The 18,433-nt window shown below is 35.2% G+C and overlaps 1 protein-coding gene across 1 annotated transcript in view; it reads left to right on the top strand.

Annotated features, from left to right (window-relative positions):
- The first annotated feature begins 16,503 nt into the window (after positions 1-16,503).
- Positions 16,504-18,433, top strand: part of LOC140441983 (uncharacterized) — a 42,965-nt gene continuing 41,035 nt past the window's right edge. The window contains exon 1 of the mRNA XM_072533006.1: positions 16,504-16,575. Within this exon, the coding sequence (XP_072389107.1) occupies positions 16,562-16,575 (14 nt within the window). The 5' untranslated portion in view covers positions 16,504-16,561. The remainder of the gene's footprint in view (positions 16,576-18,433) is intronic.

Below are 18,433 nucleotides of genomic sequence, written 5' to 3'. Positions count from 1 at the left end.
CTTTATTATTATGTGTACATAACAAAACAAATAAATGTTAAACTATGAAACGTGCTTCGTTTAGTTACGATAAATTATTATCTATACCTACTTTATTTTTTTAAAAACTTTGAAAAAGGTCGTCATAATCGATTTTACTAGAGGCACGTGTTTGTAAGTGCCCTAATTACCCTGTTATATTGATTGTTAAGTAATATTCGATGCAATGTATACCTATGGAGTCCCTTCCCATATCAGTTCGCCCACCTATGGAATTTGCAGACAAGTCGATTACCATAAACAAATTATACTCTGCATGTTTTCATAAGTTCCCATATTAATTAATACGGCATTTTATTTATTAATTTATTTATACACATTTATTAATATTTATTAAAAACATTTCCCCTATGGTTTTTAATTTATTTTCAACAGTAAAAACAAATTTCACTAAACCCTGGCTATGTATTTACGTATGTCAACATACGTGGATTTTTTATAATTCCAGAGGTAGCTATGAAAAATTGACATACAATGGGTCGACGTAAAGTAATCGATGCGAAAATTTGTTCCGTCATTATTAGATTTTTAATTCTGGAAAATCCAATTCGGAAATCGCGAATATGTTGCAATTGTCACGCTATAGAGTAAGAAATATAGTCAGAATATACAAAACTATAGGTTCGGTAGTCACAAAACCTAGAAATGTACGAAAAAGTAAAATAACAAAAGCAGATCGAAAGGCATTAAGACGCATTACAGTAGTCTCTCTCTATTACGATTCCCTAATAACGATAATTCCTCTATAGCGATGAAAATAGTAAACGTTGGTTGGTTTGTCATAAGAACAATGTATTAATTATTCTCTCTCTATACCGATATCGTTCTCTCTTTATAGCGATAACTTTTTAGCGTTTAATAGTTGATGACTAATGTGTTATTGTGTTTAAAGTTCAGACTACCTGTGTCACGAGTGGCAAGGTTATTGTCCAGCGGTTGTTTTGTTTTGCGCTTAAGGAATGCGGCCACCCATTCTACTCTTTCTTATCAGAGAATTAAGTGACTCACGTTTATTGTTCAGGCGGCGTACCTAACTGTTATCACACAGATGTCATCTATTGACGACTTTTCATTTCCAGTTTGAGTTGTGTCTTAGCGTGTCAACCGTCAACATGTTTTCAAAAAAGCGTAAAGTGCTCTCGGTGGAGGAAAAGTTATCGATAACTCGAGCAGTAGAGAAAGGTGAAAAGCAATCGGATGTCGTTCGCCGGACGGGGCTGTCTCAGTCAACTGTGGCTACGATATGGAAGGACAGAAAAAAGTGACTTAAACCGGATTTGAAGGGCGGTAGCAGGCAAAAGTTGCGGAAACCTCAACACGAAGATTTAGATCGCGCTATGCTTCAGTGGTTCCAGCAGCAGCATATGAACCATATTCCAGTTTCTGGGCCTGTGGTCGGGACAAAAGCTGAGTTTTTTGCAACTGAACTTGGAATTGAGAATTTCAAGGCATCTGAGGGTTGACTGAGCAAGTGGAAGCTGCGGCACAAGATCAACTACGGGCAAATCAGCGGAGAGGCTCGCGATGTTAACAAAAACGTAACGAATGATTGACTAGAAAACGTGTGGCCTGGACTAAAGGCACGATATGTATCAGACGACATTTTCAATGCGGATGAGACTGGATTGTTTTTTAAAATGACACCAAACAGAACTTTAAAATTTAAATTGGAAAAGTGTGTTGGTGGAAAGTTCTCTAAGGAACGTATTACAGTTTTAGTGACCGCTAACATGACAGGTTCGGTGAAGCGAAAATTGTGATAGGGAAGTCGAAAAACCCGCGTTGCTTCAAAAACATAAAAAATCTACCGGTGACCTATAAAACAAACAAGAGTGCGTGGATGACCTCGGAAATTTTTGAAGAAGCGATAAGAAAGTGGGATATCGAGCTTAAAGGGAAAAAAGTCTTTTGCTTCTAGACAATTGTCCTGCTCATCCTGTATTGCACGACCTTCAAAACATCGAACTCTGTTTTCTACCAGCAAACACAACGAGTGTCCTTCAGCCCATGGACCAAAGTGTCATCAAGAGTTTGAAAAGCCATTACAGGAGAAGACTTTTGATGGAATTGGTTGAGAATAATAGCGATCTTAAACTAAACATTCTTGACGCCATCCTAATGATTGGTAAATCCTGGAACGAGGTGACGAGCAATACAATAAAACAGTCCTTCAAACACGCAGGATGGCTGGAAGATTAAGGATTGACTGATGATGAAGATGACCTGATATTAGATGTTTGAGCCAGACAGTTTGAACTTACTATCACCTACGGACCGGAAGAGCTAACAGATTTTGAATAAGTTGATGATAATGTAGCTACAACATCTGAACTTTCTGACGAGGACATTCTGCAAGCAGTTCGTGTAGAAGGAGAAGAAAACAGTGACTCGGAAGTGGAAGCAGAGCCAGAACCAGCCCCGACCCCTCAGCATACATTGGATGCAGCAAAAGTACTACATCGATTCTTCATCCACCAGGAAGATGATATGAGTGCTGTGGAAGATTCGATGCGTCTTCAGGAAAAGGTCAGGTCAGTTCTGTGGAAAGGGAAAAGAAGACAGACCAAGGTGACAGATTTTTTTGGTAATGTCGGCTAAATACATTTTACAGTAGCATATTATTTTTTTTATTGTACACATGTTTTAATTGTACAGTCATTTTTTATACTGTATTGCTTATATTATTCGTTAATAAATCTATGTGGAATACAATGTTAATTCATTTATATTCGTTTTGATAATTTTTTTAAATTAAAATAGGTTATTTAGTACAGTATTAATAATATTACAGTACCGAATTTTGTCTCTCTCTGTATAACGATCTCTCCTTATAACGATGAAAATACCCGGTCCCTTGTATATCGTTATAGAGAGAGAGGACTGTATATTGAAAAATCGACGAGCAAATTATATGGAGTTAAGCGTTTTATGAAGTGACGTTATTGGAAGACACGTTTCTAGATCAACATGACATCGAGAGGTCCGCTAATTAGGATTTGGTACTAACAAGGTAAGTTTTTCATTTAAATTAGTACAATTTGTTTTTAATAAATTTCATTTTATTTTAGGCTAAGGAAAAGCCACTTTTAACATTACAACAAAAGAAAAATAGACTAAGATGGTTAAAAGAGCATAAAGATTGGACTCAAGTAGCAATGGGATTCAATACAATGAAGTGATGAGTTCAGATTTGAAGTGTGTGTTGGAGACAGTAGGAGTCGCGTCATTCGCAGAAGAGATGAAGCTTTCCATCCCGACTGTCTGAAAAGATAAGTCAAAGTTCCTGCATCTGTCATGATCTGGGGCAGCATGTCGTCTAAAGGTGCGGGAAAGTTACATTTTATCGATGGGATTGTAAACACGGACAAATATTTGAATATTTTAGAAGAATCTCTTTTACCGATTATGGAACACCGTTTAACATCAGAGGAAGATTTTGTCTTCCAACAGGACGGCGCAGGTTGTCATACATCAAAAAAAAATTAAAATGGATTGAAGACCATGGCATACCACTTCTGAAATGGGTTTATAACAGTCTCGACTTGTCTCGGATAGAGACTTTGTGGCGCGAAATGAAAAAAGCTTTGAGAAAACTTCCTGTTAGGTTCCTCCACGAATTGAAGGAAAAATTGCAAGAAATATGGGATTCGTTTACGTTGGAATTTTGTCAGAACTTGGTAAAAACTATGCCTCGAAGAGCTGTAAATGTCATTAAAAATAAGGATAATGTAACTCAGTGGTAAACTTTCACATATTTTTTTTTATATTACGTATTCTATGCTTTTTTTTTTAAATTTACTATTATTCTGTTTAATCAATAGTTTCCATTACGTTACAAAATATTTTCTATAATTAGGAAATTCAAAAATGCTGTTCGATACAATAAAACTTCTAAAATTTACGATGCGCTTTTATTTTTGTTCTCTAAAATTTAATTTTCTTATCAATCTAACGTTGAGCCAACTGATATGGGAAGGAGCTCGTAGAAGCTGATATTGTGATCAATATTGTGCGTTGTGTTGTTTGCTGCAGCCACTGTTCTGAGAGTACAGAAGAGCTCATGCAACCAAGAATTCTAAGCAGTGTAATACCGGGTGTACAGGTTGTCTTGAGAAAAAGTTTATGTGTTCAAATTGTTTTTTTAAGATACATAATGTTACCCCACAATAGTTGCTTGCTTTATTTAAACATTAATGTATAATATTTTTAATAAAAACATAATAAAACCGTGTGTTAGGGATGGGAAAAACCTACCGGTTTTAACCGAAAACCGGTTTTCTTCCTTCGCAATAACCGGTTTTATCGGTTGTTTTTTTGTCCCGGTTATAACCGGTTTTTTATTTTTAAAGTAAAAACCGGTTATTAGGTTTTTACGGTAATTAGGATAAGGTTAGGTATTATTTTGGATCCTAATCATAATTATTATTCCCAAGTAATTATTTCAAACAAAACCATTAGATTAGATTAGATTATGTGAGGTCGACCTATAGAGATCTTTTGTGCATACCTTAATCTAGTTAAACTCTAGAATAGCCAATACTTCTGATGAAGTTGATTAGCTTCCTAGGTGACTTGTTTCCTATGTAAGAGGACGCCAGACTGACCTCTCCTAGGAATTTTAGTCTTTTGAAGAACAGTGCTACGCAGTTGCATAGTATATGTTCTGCCGTTTCTTTTTCATTGTGACAGAAACGACAGTTCTCACTATCTGATTTGCCCATCTTCTTGAGATGATATCTCAGAGGGCAGTGACCAGTGAGAAGGCCAGTGACCATTTTGATATCTTTTTTACTCATTTCGAAAAGGCGGTTTGTTGCAGTAGGCGACACTTTTATGAGCCTTTTTGCTTGCCTTTGTCCTGGTGTGTTAGACCAATATGATCTTAGTTGATTGAGTTCTCAGGTACGGAGTTCCTCTCTGATGTGGCTTTTCGATAGTCCACAAAAGGGTTCCGGACCCTGGAATGGGGTATGAGCTCCTTCTTTTGCGAGGCTGTCAGCTTTCTCATTTCCTGCAATTCCCTTGTGACCTGGCACCCACATCACAGTTACATTGTTGCGTTCCGCCAGCTTCTTGAGAGATTGTTTACACTCCCAAACCAACTTCGACTCACATGTTATTGTCTTTAGATCCTTTAAGGCGGCTTGGCTGTCTGATAAAATAAGGACTTGTGCCCTACGGGTGTCTCGGTTGAGACATTCTTGGGCACTTATGTCTATAGCATGTATTTCTGCCTGGAAGATAGTTGGGGCGTTTCCAAGAGATTTAGATAGCCTGAAATTAGGCCCAGTAACTCCCACTCCTGCCCTTTCATCTATCTTAGATCCATCCGTATACCATACGAGTGAACCTTCTTCCACTTTTGGTTCAATTTCTTCACCCATTGGGTGGTTTTTTATGACCACTTCAAAGGGTGTTTCAAAGTCGAATTTGACTGGCATAGCATCTGTCGGCATGTCCTTAGAATCCAATGGAATTTATTCTAAGATTTTCAGGTGCCCAACTAGATCTCCAGGTTTCATTATTTGTGTCTGTCGCAGTTTTAAGGCGGTAGTTACTGCCTCCCTCCTTATGCAGAACTGCAAGGGAAGAAGGTTCAGCATCGCCTCTAGAGCTGCAGTGGGACATGTTGACATTGCCCCTGTGATTCCCAGACAAGCTAGCAGCTGCACTTTTTGAAGCTTTTCGTTAGCTGCTGTTTGTTGTGTTTTTGGCCACCATACGAATGACGCGTATGTGACCATGGGCCTAATTATTGTTTTATATGACCAGAGAGTCATTTTCGGTTGTAGGCCCCAAGTTTTTCCAAACGGCTTGCGGCAGGTCCAACTTGCCACCAAAGCTCTGGATAAAATTTTTTCAATATGACTATTCCAGGTGAGTTTTTGATCTAGGGTTACCCCCAGATATTTTACTTCCTTGGAATAGTCTAATGTGATGCCATTCATAGTTGGAGCCTGTAAATTGTATTTACGTCTCCTTGTGAAAGGTATCAAAGTCGTTTTACTGGGGTTGACATTTAAGCCCTCTTTCGAGCACCAACTTTTAATTTCGTTAAGAGCAGTTTGCATGAGACTAGATATAGTCTGATCATGCTTGCCTCTAATTGTAACAACTAGGTCATCTGCGTAACCTTGGGTTATAAAATCAGAATCATGCAACTTAGTGAGAAGGTCATCCACAACCAAAGACCACAGCAGAGGCGATGTTCCAAAACCATAATTCAAATTTTATTTTATTTTATAAATACAGAAGTAAACTGAAAGACAAACTTGTAAACTATTGAATTAAAAAAACCGTAAACCAGTTTTTGGAAAACCGGTTTTGTTGGGCGGTTATAACCGCCAGGTTAAACCGTAAGCAAAAAAAAATCGGTAGAACCGAAAACCGGTGTTTTGTCAAAAACCGCAATTCCTACCGTGTGTATCGAGTTTGAATACAGCCTAAATATCCCTTAGAATGATAAAATATGGCAATATTTTAAATCATTATTATATAGTCCAGCCGCAACAAATATTATATTTCTAAAATCAAATTATAAATATTATTTTTGCTATTGTTTTCTTGTTTTTTTAAATATCTACAAAACGTATTACGGTAGGTATATACAATCTTAGAGCAAAATATTGTTGTACTATTTCCTACAAAATTCAATACTCATCTACAAGGTGTTCCATTTAAAAAAATGAGAAAATTTTGTATTTTAAAATAGTGATCACACTGCATATTGTATGGATAGATGTCAAAAATATTAAATTATTTAAAAATAACACTACACTATAAAATCTTTGACATATCGTCTATATTTTCATTATCTTGAAAACCTAATCTACATGCCTTTAACTATTAACATTTTCTCAATAAAAGTAAATATTTGGAAATTTGTTAACTTTAGGATTTATAAAACTTTATATAAAATCTTCATATTTTAAAAATATATATTTAAAAATGCTTTAATATACAGGTTGTTCCATTAAAAAAACAAAACTTTGTTTTTCATTCCGTTGTTCTGACTGACCCCGTATAATTGAAAATAATTTTAAATTATAGACGTCTTTATAAATATATATATATATATATATATATATATATATATATATATATATAACTTAGTTCATAATATACATAATATGTTTCTATAACATTTTATAACATCAAGACACTAATTTGTTATTTATATTGTTATTTTTTAGTAGCAACAATCACGGTGGCGTTATAGTTCTAATCGACTAACGACTAATGTATCTTCCATCGAAATTACGAAAGGCATTAGCCGTAAAGATTAACCTCGCAAGAAAGCGGTTACTCGCACTATTTATCTATGGAAATCAATTACGGAAACACCAATGGCGGCTTTGTCACCGCCTCCGTTTCCATTCGCCGCCTCCAGTTTCCGGAGTGACGTCACTTCCGACGGTGGCTACAACCGATCGTTCGAGCTGCCGCCGTCACCCAGGGAGCGGATCGTTTCAACTACAAGAGGTGGTGGTGTACATCAACATATTTGTACCCCTCGATATTTTCTAGGGATCATTAATATTGGGATCAATATGTCCTTTGTTTTGAGAGTATTGAAAATTCACATTGAAATTATTAGTGCGCAAGTATGAGAATATCTGAAGAATCTAAAATTTTCTCGACTTAATGTTTATATATTATGATCTGATTAAATCAAATTTCTTAGGGTTACTTTACTGCATAAAATTTATCTTTAATTCGTGGCTTCTGTTATTTCTTTGTTGCTTGCTTTCTTCAGGATAGACAGGGAGAATCAGTATCACCAACACAAATTTGATAAAATTTCAAATACTATTTTGATGTGTATAAATAAAACAAGTAGTTGACGAGAACACCATTTAATCAGTATTAAATTGAAACCGTACAACTTACAGTAACAACTAAACTTCTAAGTCAACTGGCTGCCATGTCACAACAACCCTTCTTGACATATTAGCAACCTAAGGAATATCTGACACTAGCATGGATACCAAAATACATAACATTTTCTCCTTTCATAAAAGAATTTATATTCGCATAAAAATCTAAACCTATGTTTACAAATCCAACCTTTGAGGTACTTGCATTATACGACTGCTACGTCGTACAAGCACCTCTGGTTGGTTTTGCACAGTAGGACTGTCATTTGCATTTTGGTTACCTATGTCTGTAACTACCATTTGTGTTACATTATTATATAATGATGTATTGTACGGTGTGGGCCAATCAACCTTCTCAGGTAATACACTTTTATTATTAGTAGCATCATCAGTTATATGTGAATAGGATTTTCTATCTATAACATTTTCATTGTTCTCAACATATTTTCTTAAACTATTAACATGTTTATATAACTTTTTAATCAGTGTGTTTTGCCAGTGTTAACTTACGGTGCGGAAACGTTGACCATGACAAGGAAAACAGTTCAAAAGATCCGTGTGTGTCAAAGGGCGATGGAGCGTGCTATGTTGGGCGTTTCACTACGAGACAAGATCCCAAATCGCCAGCTACGACAAAGAACAGGAGTAGCTGATGCAGTAGAGAGAGTAGCAACACTGAAATGGAACTAGGCAGGTCACGTGGCTCGAATGACAGATAATAGATGGACAAAGCGGATACTGGAATGGAGACCAAGAGATGATGCCTACCGAAGCAGAGGTCGTCCACCAACACGTTGGACTGACGATCTAAAACGTTGTCATAGGAATTGGATGCAAGAGGCACAAGATCGAAATAGATGGAAAATTATGAGGGAGATCTATGTCCAGCAGTGGATAAGCGAAGATTGAATGATGATAACTTTTTATCTTCCACCTTAACTAAATATGACACAGAGCTTATGTGTTCCAAAATTTTTTCAACTTTCCACTTTTCACTACACAATGGGCCTCAACCCCCCACTAACACTCTATCAACAGCCAAAAACAAGGGTACCTGCACATTTGACAATTTTGTTTGAATGTTTTTCTTTGATTTTAACAAATCTAACCTTGTTTTTGGCTTGACTTTAAAAATCATTTCGTTTGGGCTAATAACTGAGCTTGTTGGCGTACTCCTATAACTAAACAAAAAATTTACAAGTTGTTGTCCTACTGACAAAGTTGATTGACTAGAAACATACTTATCCATTGCCTCTTTGACAATCTCAACATGCCTTTCCGCACTTCTATTGTATTGTGGGTGATAAGCTGGTGCCTTTAAAAGGTGACAAAATTTATCAAACTCTAATGAGTTAAAAGGTGGACCACCATCACACACAAAATTACATCAGGTAAACCTATAACTGAAAATGTTAGTTTCAACTTTTTAACAGTTTAAGTCAAATTAGTGCCTTTTGACATTATGTGAATGTCAGGCCATCTTGATTTACTATGAGCAAAAACATGACTCCATTTTTCTTATAAAAATCAATGTGAACACGTGAGAACACATTTTCAGTCTTAGGCCATGATAATAAATATTTTTCATGCTGTTTTCTATTTACCTGGCAAATATGACATGAATTCACCAGAACCTCAATTTCTGCGTAAAGCCTCTGGGACAACAACTTTTATACCTTTCATTAGACAATTTTCTTCAATCGACAGTTCATTACGTTTACTATCATAATCATCAGCCGTTTTAAGTCCACTGCTGGACATAGGCCTCGCGTAAATAATTCCAATGCATTCTATCTTGAGCACCCTGAATCCAATTGCGCTGAATGCGCTTGATGTCATCTGACCACCTTGTTGGAGGACGTCCTCGATTACGATAAGCATCGTGTCTAGGTCTCCATTCCAGAATTTATTTCGTCCACCTTCCACCTTTTATTCTGGCAATATGCCTCGCCCAGTTTCATTTCAATGTTGTAATCCTTTGTTCTGTGACAAAAATCTGAATACTGCGCTGAGACTGAGGTTTGTTGAATGTTACGTCTGGTCCCAACCATTGCACGGGGTAGAAACATTGACGTTAAAAGCGCAAATAGTTAAGAAGCTTGAAGCCTTTGAACTTTGGATATACCGGAGAATGTTGATAATTCCATGGACTGCCAGGGTCACCAATGAGGAAGTGCTGAGAAGGATGGGTCGAGACAAAAAATTCTTGAGAACAATAAAAGTACGCAAGACTGCATACCTTGGACACATACTGAGGAATGATAAATATAGTCTTCTACAGATCATCATGCAGGGTAGAGTCGATGGCAAAAAGAGAATAGGTAGAAAGAGGAAGTCATGGCTTCGAAATATTCGAGACTGGACAAACATGACTGTAGACGAATTATTCCACGTTCCAAAAGACAGAGAAACTTTTAGAAATGTGGTCGCAAACCCCTGTTCATGGAGACGGCATAGGAAGAAGAAGAATCCTTTGAACTGCGTCAGTAACACCAGTTTTTCTCCTAATTTTTACGTTTACTATAATATGCTTTAAATTCACTGCCAACTTTATTTGGCCAACCTGTTTTGACATAATGTGAAACATTGCTACGGGTACATTTTATTTGGTAATTACCAAAAAAAAAAGTATTGATATCAAAGTAAACTTCGTGATTTTGCTTAATTTAAGGTATAAACCAATTGGCTTTTACCTCAAATAGGCACTTCACAAAAAAATATTTTCTCTTTCTGGTATTTTCCTTTGTAATTTAGTTTTTACTTACAAAAATTGAAATGGGTGTTTGTGAATCCCTGTTTCAACAATCGCTCTATAAAATTTTGTATGTAACAATAACATCTTTTTTCGTAACAATTAAAATTAAATAAAATATTCTTCATGTTGGATCTTCCTTTACATTAATGTATACATTAATTAATGTTTACACCCTAAAGAAAGCCACTTTAAACTTAATCATAAAAACACTTAACCACAAAACAGTATCGATATCAAAGTAAATTTCGTGTTTTTCCTGAATTTAAGGTATAAATCAATTGATTTTTACCCCAAATAGGAAACTACTCAAAGTAATATTTTCGCTCTTTGGTTTTTTGCTTTGAAATTTCGTTTTTTCCCATAAAAATTGAATAGGGGCTCAGTTCACGGCTGGCACCTTGTTTTAACAAAACGCTCTGCCAAATTCTACTTAAATAAACCATTATTTTTTTTTATTTAAACAACTTAATCTGCATTTATTTCTTACTGTTATTATTGGTTAAGATCTACTCAAAAATTAAAATAATATCAAATAACAAATAGTTTTTTTACATGTTTTTAGCATTTACTACCTACCTGTGTTGTGTTATTTATGGACACAAATAAAGCTACAGATATAAATTATTATGGTCTCAGCTAGAAGGGTAAAGGGAGAATACTGTAGATATGGGAGAATACATAGTAGAAAACAAGACTCAACGAGTTGGCATGGTACTGGACCTGATAAGTGAAGTAGTTAAAAAGATCAGCAAATAAAATAGATAATTAGGTTAAACAAAATAAATATATACACAAGGTACTATACTAGTACTACTACTTAAGTTTATTTCATATTTTGGTTATCCACAAGAGAACAAAAATTTTTTGCAAAGGTACCATAGACGGAACATCTGCGATGTAAACTAAAACCTTAATTTGGTACTTCTTCTATGCTAATCCGTTGGTCCAAAACAATTAAAAAAAAATAAAAATTTTGGATGATAGGTTCGCCTCGCGGGGGTTATTACGTTTTTTCACTTTTTTCACTTCCAAATTTGAGTTTATTTTGTTTTATAAAGCTCTTTATGTCCTTTAGTATATGCATTTTGTTTTTTTTAATCACGTTGTCACGTTGAACATGAAATATGGAGGTTAAAAAGTTTTGTGTTTTACTCTGTTCGATTCATCAACCTGTGTGTTCCACTGCTGGATATAGGTCACCTCTTTCCATCTGTCTCTGTCTTGCGCGGCTTGCATTCAGTTACTGCTAGTACGCTTCAGGTCGTCAGTCAATCTGGTTGGTGGGCGTCCTCTGCTCCGTAGTACTTCTTGTCTTGGTCTCCACTCGACAAAGAGAAGTCGATTAATGCATTATTATTATATTATCCAGATTTAGTCATACGGATCACACTCCCTCTAAGGAGAAAATTCACTCATCACAGATACCTATGGTATCAAAAGAATTGAGCTCTGGTGGGACTCTTTTCGTGTTATCGAGCCCTAGGTATGCTGGAGTATCTCGCATGGTCTTATAGAGATGTTCATTTGAACCCAGTTGTTTTATGTTCTCTAGGAGGTTTTTGTGAATAACACCAGTAGTCGATAGAATAATAGGTAGGTATTGTCTGGGTACTTTCCATTCTTCATTTTCTCCTGATTTGTATTTCTAGATCTCTCTACTTGGCGAACTTGGCGTAAATTTATTAGTGTTGAGTATCGCCACATCAATAAATGTTATTTGCCTAGTAAGTTTATTAATTAAGGCGAGAATAGAACGAGCTAGAGCAGCATTTAGCAATATGAAAAAGCTCCTCATAAGCAGGGATTTGTCTCTTCCCCTAAAACTACGTCTAGTTAAATGCTACATTTTACCGATCTTACTGTATGGTGTGGAGGCCTGGACGCTGACGGAGACGCTTACGAGAAAACTAGAAGCATTCGAAATGTGGGTGTACCGACACATTCTTCGTATATCCTGGACCGAACATGTCACCAACATAGAGGTAATCCAAAGAATCGGAAAGGAGAAAGAAATCGTAAATACAATTCAACCAAGAAAGCTTGAATATCTAGGCCACATATTGAGAAACGATAAGTACCGTCTACTGCAATTGATTGTCCAGGGAAAAATAGACAGTAAGCGAGGGCCAGGCAGGAGAAGACACTCGTGGCTCCAAAATCTGAGGAAGTGGTTCGGGCTCACATCGGTCGAACTATTCAGAAGCGCCGCAAACAAGATCAGAATTGCCATGTTAATAGCCAACGTTCGCAACGGACAGGGCACTTGAAGAAGAAGAAGTTTATTAACTAGTATAAGATCCGGTCTGTTATGTGTCACTGGTTAGTTTTTGAGTACAGTACGGTCCCAGTATAGCTTGTAGTTATCCTTTTAAGGCATTCTGTTAGGGACGTATTGGTAATAAGAAAGATGGTCGGTTTGGAGAAGTCCCAGTTTATGAGCTACTTCTTGGTGGATAATCTTTCCTACTGAGTCATGCTGTTCTTTATAATTAGTACCGATAAACGCCTGGCAGTCACTGGTAAGATGTTGGATGGTTTCTTGGGCTTGTAATCCATATCGGCATTTGTCATTTTGGACTTAAGGATCTTTAACAATATATTTCAGGTAATTTTTAGTGAGAATAACCTGATCTTGAATAGCAAGTAGGAAACCCTCAGTCGCGGGAAACGTCTTTTCTGATGTCAACCACTAGTTCGACGCTGTATTGTCGATATATTCCTGGCTGATCTCATTGAGATGTCGTCCATGCAAAGGTTTACTCATACAGATGCGTATTTTTTCTTTCTTAGTCAGGTGGTTTATGCGCATTTCTTGTTCCCTCAGTTTAAGGGGCGTTGTATCATCTACTGCGCAAATTTCTCGATGTAAAGTAGATGTCTGAGCGTATACCTCAAAATAAGTTCGTAGATTACCAACCTGTTTATCCAGTAGCTCACCTATGTCCATAAGTCCTCTTCCCCCTTGATACCGCGGTAATATTCTCTCTACTGCAATGCGTGGATGGCGCTTTTGCGCCTTTGTGAGAAGTGTTCTTACTTTCCGCTGAAGACCCTCTATATCCGTTTTTGACCACTTTATAATACCAAATGAGTAGCTCAGCCCGGAACAGGCGTACGTATTTAATGCCTTAAACAAATTTTTATTATTAAGATATGACCGATTTAGTTGTCTTACTCTTCGTACGAACTCCGAAGTTAGTTCGATTTTCATTTGTTCATGGTCAATTTTCCGCGCTTGCTTTACTCCGAGATATTTGTACTTATTATTTTCACCCATTACCTCGATATTTTGGCTATCTTGCATATCGAAACCTCTGGGCTGAACCTTTCCTCTGACTTTATTTAGTATACGGCACTTTAGGTCTAGTCCAAAATGCATACTGATATCATTTAATTTATTATTTTAATATTATATATTATTTATTATTTAATAATAATTATTATTTAATTTATATATTTATGAAAAACCCTAAAATACTACACTGGTTTCGCTATGTTGATGACTGTTTAGTCTTCATTTCAGGTAATTCCATTTCAGCTGAACTTTTACTTTTTAAAATCAACCAAATTTACCCCAATATCAAGTTCACCATGGAACTAGAATCTTCCATGTCAATTAATTTTCTTTATCTTACCATTACCAGATTAAATGACCACTTCGACTTCAGTATCTATAGGAAACCCACACAGACTGACCACGTAATTCCATTTTCATCCAACCATCCCATGTCACATAAATACGCAGCTTTTCTGCAGATCTCTTTCTTCACGCTCTCTAGATCACATAAAAAGAGAAAATACTTCCACTTTCTCTCAACATCTCAAAGAACACAACCACACCCTCAATATCCCAGAAGACGTTTCACTTATCCACAATATCTCCCAAAAAAATTTCCTCAAATTAGATTTATACGAAGATCTTGAAATTCTTAAAGAAAAACAAAAAAGCCCAAATTGCGTTAATCGTCATGTTTCATTCAATCGAGATTTTCTCCCTCTCCATCGCCAACAATTCTCCTAACCCACATCCCCAATTTACTTCTACAATAAAAATCTATATTCATGATTAGTTCACCTAATACTCATCTTCATTAGTTCACTCTAAAAACCTTCCTTCCAATAAATCTATCCCACTCTATTCTTTTCAACCTAAACTTCATATCTTAACCACTATACCCAATTTTTTCCATGCTTCTTTTTCGACACTTCCAAATTTAGATTTATGGACAAACTCCCTCAGGGTTTGGTTTTCGGTCGTCTGGGGACCTCAGCCTTCTATAGTCTATCCGCTTATCACAGCTTTCTCAAAAAAACCTTAATTTTCATTCTCTTTACTCAAATTTAACAAAGCCACCTACAACAATTTTATTTTACTATTATAGTCAATATAGACCAACAGTTCATTTAACTTACCAACTTATAACTTAATCTTTTATTTTCCTATGTACCTAGTGTTGCTTTATAACAGATAGGGCCTTTTCTCAAGTTATAAGTTGAGTACATTACGATCAATATATTACAAAACCACTCCCAACCATCAATTTTTGTCCATTTCATGTACTTGTCAACACACAAAATATAACTACATCACTCAGTCGGTTAACACCTAATCAAATATTTATATTCATGAATTTGTAACTCAAGAAGTTTTACATTTACCAGGTACCAAATGTTGTTTTTTGACATACAGGGCCTAATATAATTGAGTTATAAGTCAATTTTTACATGAACTTTATATTACAATAGTTTTATTTCATTCATTGAATAACATTCTCACATTAAATATATTAATTCCTATACTTTTCAAGGACCAAACTCTCCACCTGTGTCTAGTTTCCATTTTCCAGGTACCAAATGTTATTGAAACATAAAGGGCCTTATATTAGAATCTTTTTCATCACACCACTTGACACTGTATAGTTGGTTGCCTAACTATAATTACATAATTTTCTCATCACAATTTCATCTCATATACATAATTTAAAACAACAACATTGATGGTTGATACTGTTATAATTTTTTTTTTAATTTTATTTCAACTTCCACAATTTTAAATATATTACTTCATATCTGTCTCAAATAGACACATACAGTTACACTGACTGCTCTGTCATGACTTCCGTCATAACCTGTTGAGATTGTCATTTCAATCAGTTGCTTTAATAAAGTCCTCGTAGACATACCGTCTCAGGACTTGCAACTTAATGTAGAGTCATATGTCGCCATGTTACCAATCCAACGGTAACTTTACCATCCTATTTGTAAACACGACATAATGTAAACTAAACTTCACATATTAATTTTTTAAAGGGTTTTTACCCTCATATTTAGTGGCTACATTCATGTAATATATTGTAAGTATTTAACACATTTCACATTAACCTTAGTCAAAATTTAAATCATTTTATATTCTTTTTAATTAAGTGGTTAAATATTTTAGGACACTGATGATGGAATACTTATTCTGAAAACGTTTTGTCTTTTTAACATAGCCCGACGGGGTTTTTTATATACCTTTTTATAAAGGATTTTATTGGAAAATTATTTATTATTATTATTTTTTATTTTATTATTATATTATTATATTATTATTTTAGTATTATTAAAATTTTTAAAAAAATACTTAAAAACATATTTAAAAATTATACACATTTAGAGGTTTAGTTATAACAACTCGAATACATTAAATTAATTGCCTTTTTCACCAAAGGACTTAGTATGATAAATAATTTCTACGTATCCAGATGTTGCTAAAAGGATGATAAATTTTTTGTTTACAGATAACTTGATAACTAATTCATGTTCAAATGTAAGTATATAAAGTTTTGCTACATTTTTGTGTTTTCATTATCTAGTCTGCTTTAAGTGAAAGGTATAACAACAAATTCTCATGGCTGCTAATAAGTAAGTTTTATTTAATTTTAATAACCTTTTTTTTGTCTAATTACCTCTTTTTATTATTAACTATATATAAAATTATAAGCCTTTTTTCTTTATGTGTCGTTTTTCACCGAAGGCTGGGTGACCTTCATAAGATATGCTTTCTGTTTTATGCTGCGTGAATTAAGTTTGCAGCTTCTGCTCTCTACCCTTGTTCTACCTTTAAACTTGCCTTGTCAACTAATATCTTATTCCTGTTTTATTCAAAATTTCTCACTACTCTGCTATTGGACGAATTAGTATAAAGGCATTTTAACTTGATCTGGACGTAATACTAATTGGTTTTATCGAATGAATTGAATGTTGCTCTTTTTCTTTTGTTCACATGTCTAGATTACATGTAGAACATCAGCCGTAGTACTGTGTAGTTATACTTAGATCTAAATGTATTAGTATTTTGAGTTGCTATAGATGACCCCACTAACTTAAGTGCCTTTTATTAACATACTCGGGCATCCACCCTATTTTTAATTCATCTTCTATAACACTGGTCTCTTCTAGATACTCCATGTACCCTTCGTACATATCTTACTTAGTACTCAGAACTCACACCCATAAGTAAGAATTAACTTATATACATATCTAGCCTTAAATTAAATTTGTTTTATGAATGTTAGAGAATATGGATCTTATACTCACAATCCGTGTTCAGTTGTAGGTAGGTATTTATTAAGACAAATTGGGCACAGGTTTCACTGTTTACAAACTTTAACAGCATCTTTAGTCAGCAAACTAACAGGTCCCTTAAGCTAGCGGGGACACATGAGCGGAATCCAATTTAACCTACGTAATATTTTTTCACCAATTTTTCACTAATTTATTACCACCCTAATAATTTTTCACCAACAAACCAACCTTAAGGGGAGCGATTCTGCTGGCTTAAGGTTCAAGCTAGCAGAATTCAAAAAAAAAACTTTTTGTTGATGGCATATTTTTTCACCAATTTTTCACTAATTTATTACCACCCTAATAATTTTTCACCACCAAACCCCCCTTAATGGGAGCGATTCTGCTGGCTTAAGGTTCAAGCTAGCAGAATTCAAAAAAAAAAACTTTTTGTTGATGGCATATTTTTTCACCAATTTTTCACTAATTTATTACCACCCTAATAATTTTTCACCACCAAACCCCCCTTAATGGGAGCGATTCTGCTGGCTTAAGGTTCAAGCTAGCAGAATTCAAAAAAAAAACTTTTTGTTGATGACATATTTTTTCACCCATTTTTCACTAATTTATTACCACCCTAATAATTTTTCACCACCAAACCCCCCTTAATGGGAGCGATTCTGCTGGCTTAAGGTTCAAGCTAGCAGAATTCAAAAAAAAAACTTTTTGTTGATGGCATATTTTTTCACCAATTTTTCACTAATTTATTACCACCCTAATAATTTTTCACCACCAAACCCCCCTTAATGGGAGCGATTCTGCTGGCTTAAGGTTCAAGCTAGCAGAATTCAAAAAAAAAACTTTTTGTTGATGGCATATTTTTTCACCAATTTTTCACTAATTTATTACCACCCTAATAATTTTTCACCACCAAACCCCCCTTAATGGGAGCGATTCTGCTGGCTTAAGGTTCAAGCTAGCAGAATTCAAAAAAAAAACTTTTTGTTGATGACATATTTTTTCACCCATTTTTCACTAATTTATTACCACCCTAATAATTTTTCACCACCAAACCACCCTTAATGGGAGCGATTCTGCTGGCTTAAGGTTTAAGCTAGCAGAATTCAAAAAAAAAACTTTTTGTTGATGGCATATTTTTTCACCAATTTTTCACTAATTTATTACCACCCTAATAATTTTTCACCACCAAACCACC

This window comes from Diabrotica undecimpunctata, chromosome 5 (assembly GCF_040954645.1).
Source record: "Diabrotica undecimpunctata isolate CICGRU chromosome 5, icDiaUnde3, whole genome shotgun sequence".
Classification (NCBI taxonomy): Eukaryota; Metazoa; Arthropoda; class Insecta; order Coleoptera; family Chrysomelidae; genus Diabrotica; species Diabrotica undecimpunctata.
Note: the sequence above shows the minus strand (reverse complement) of the source record. Positions and strands in the feature narration are given on the sequence as shown.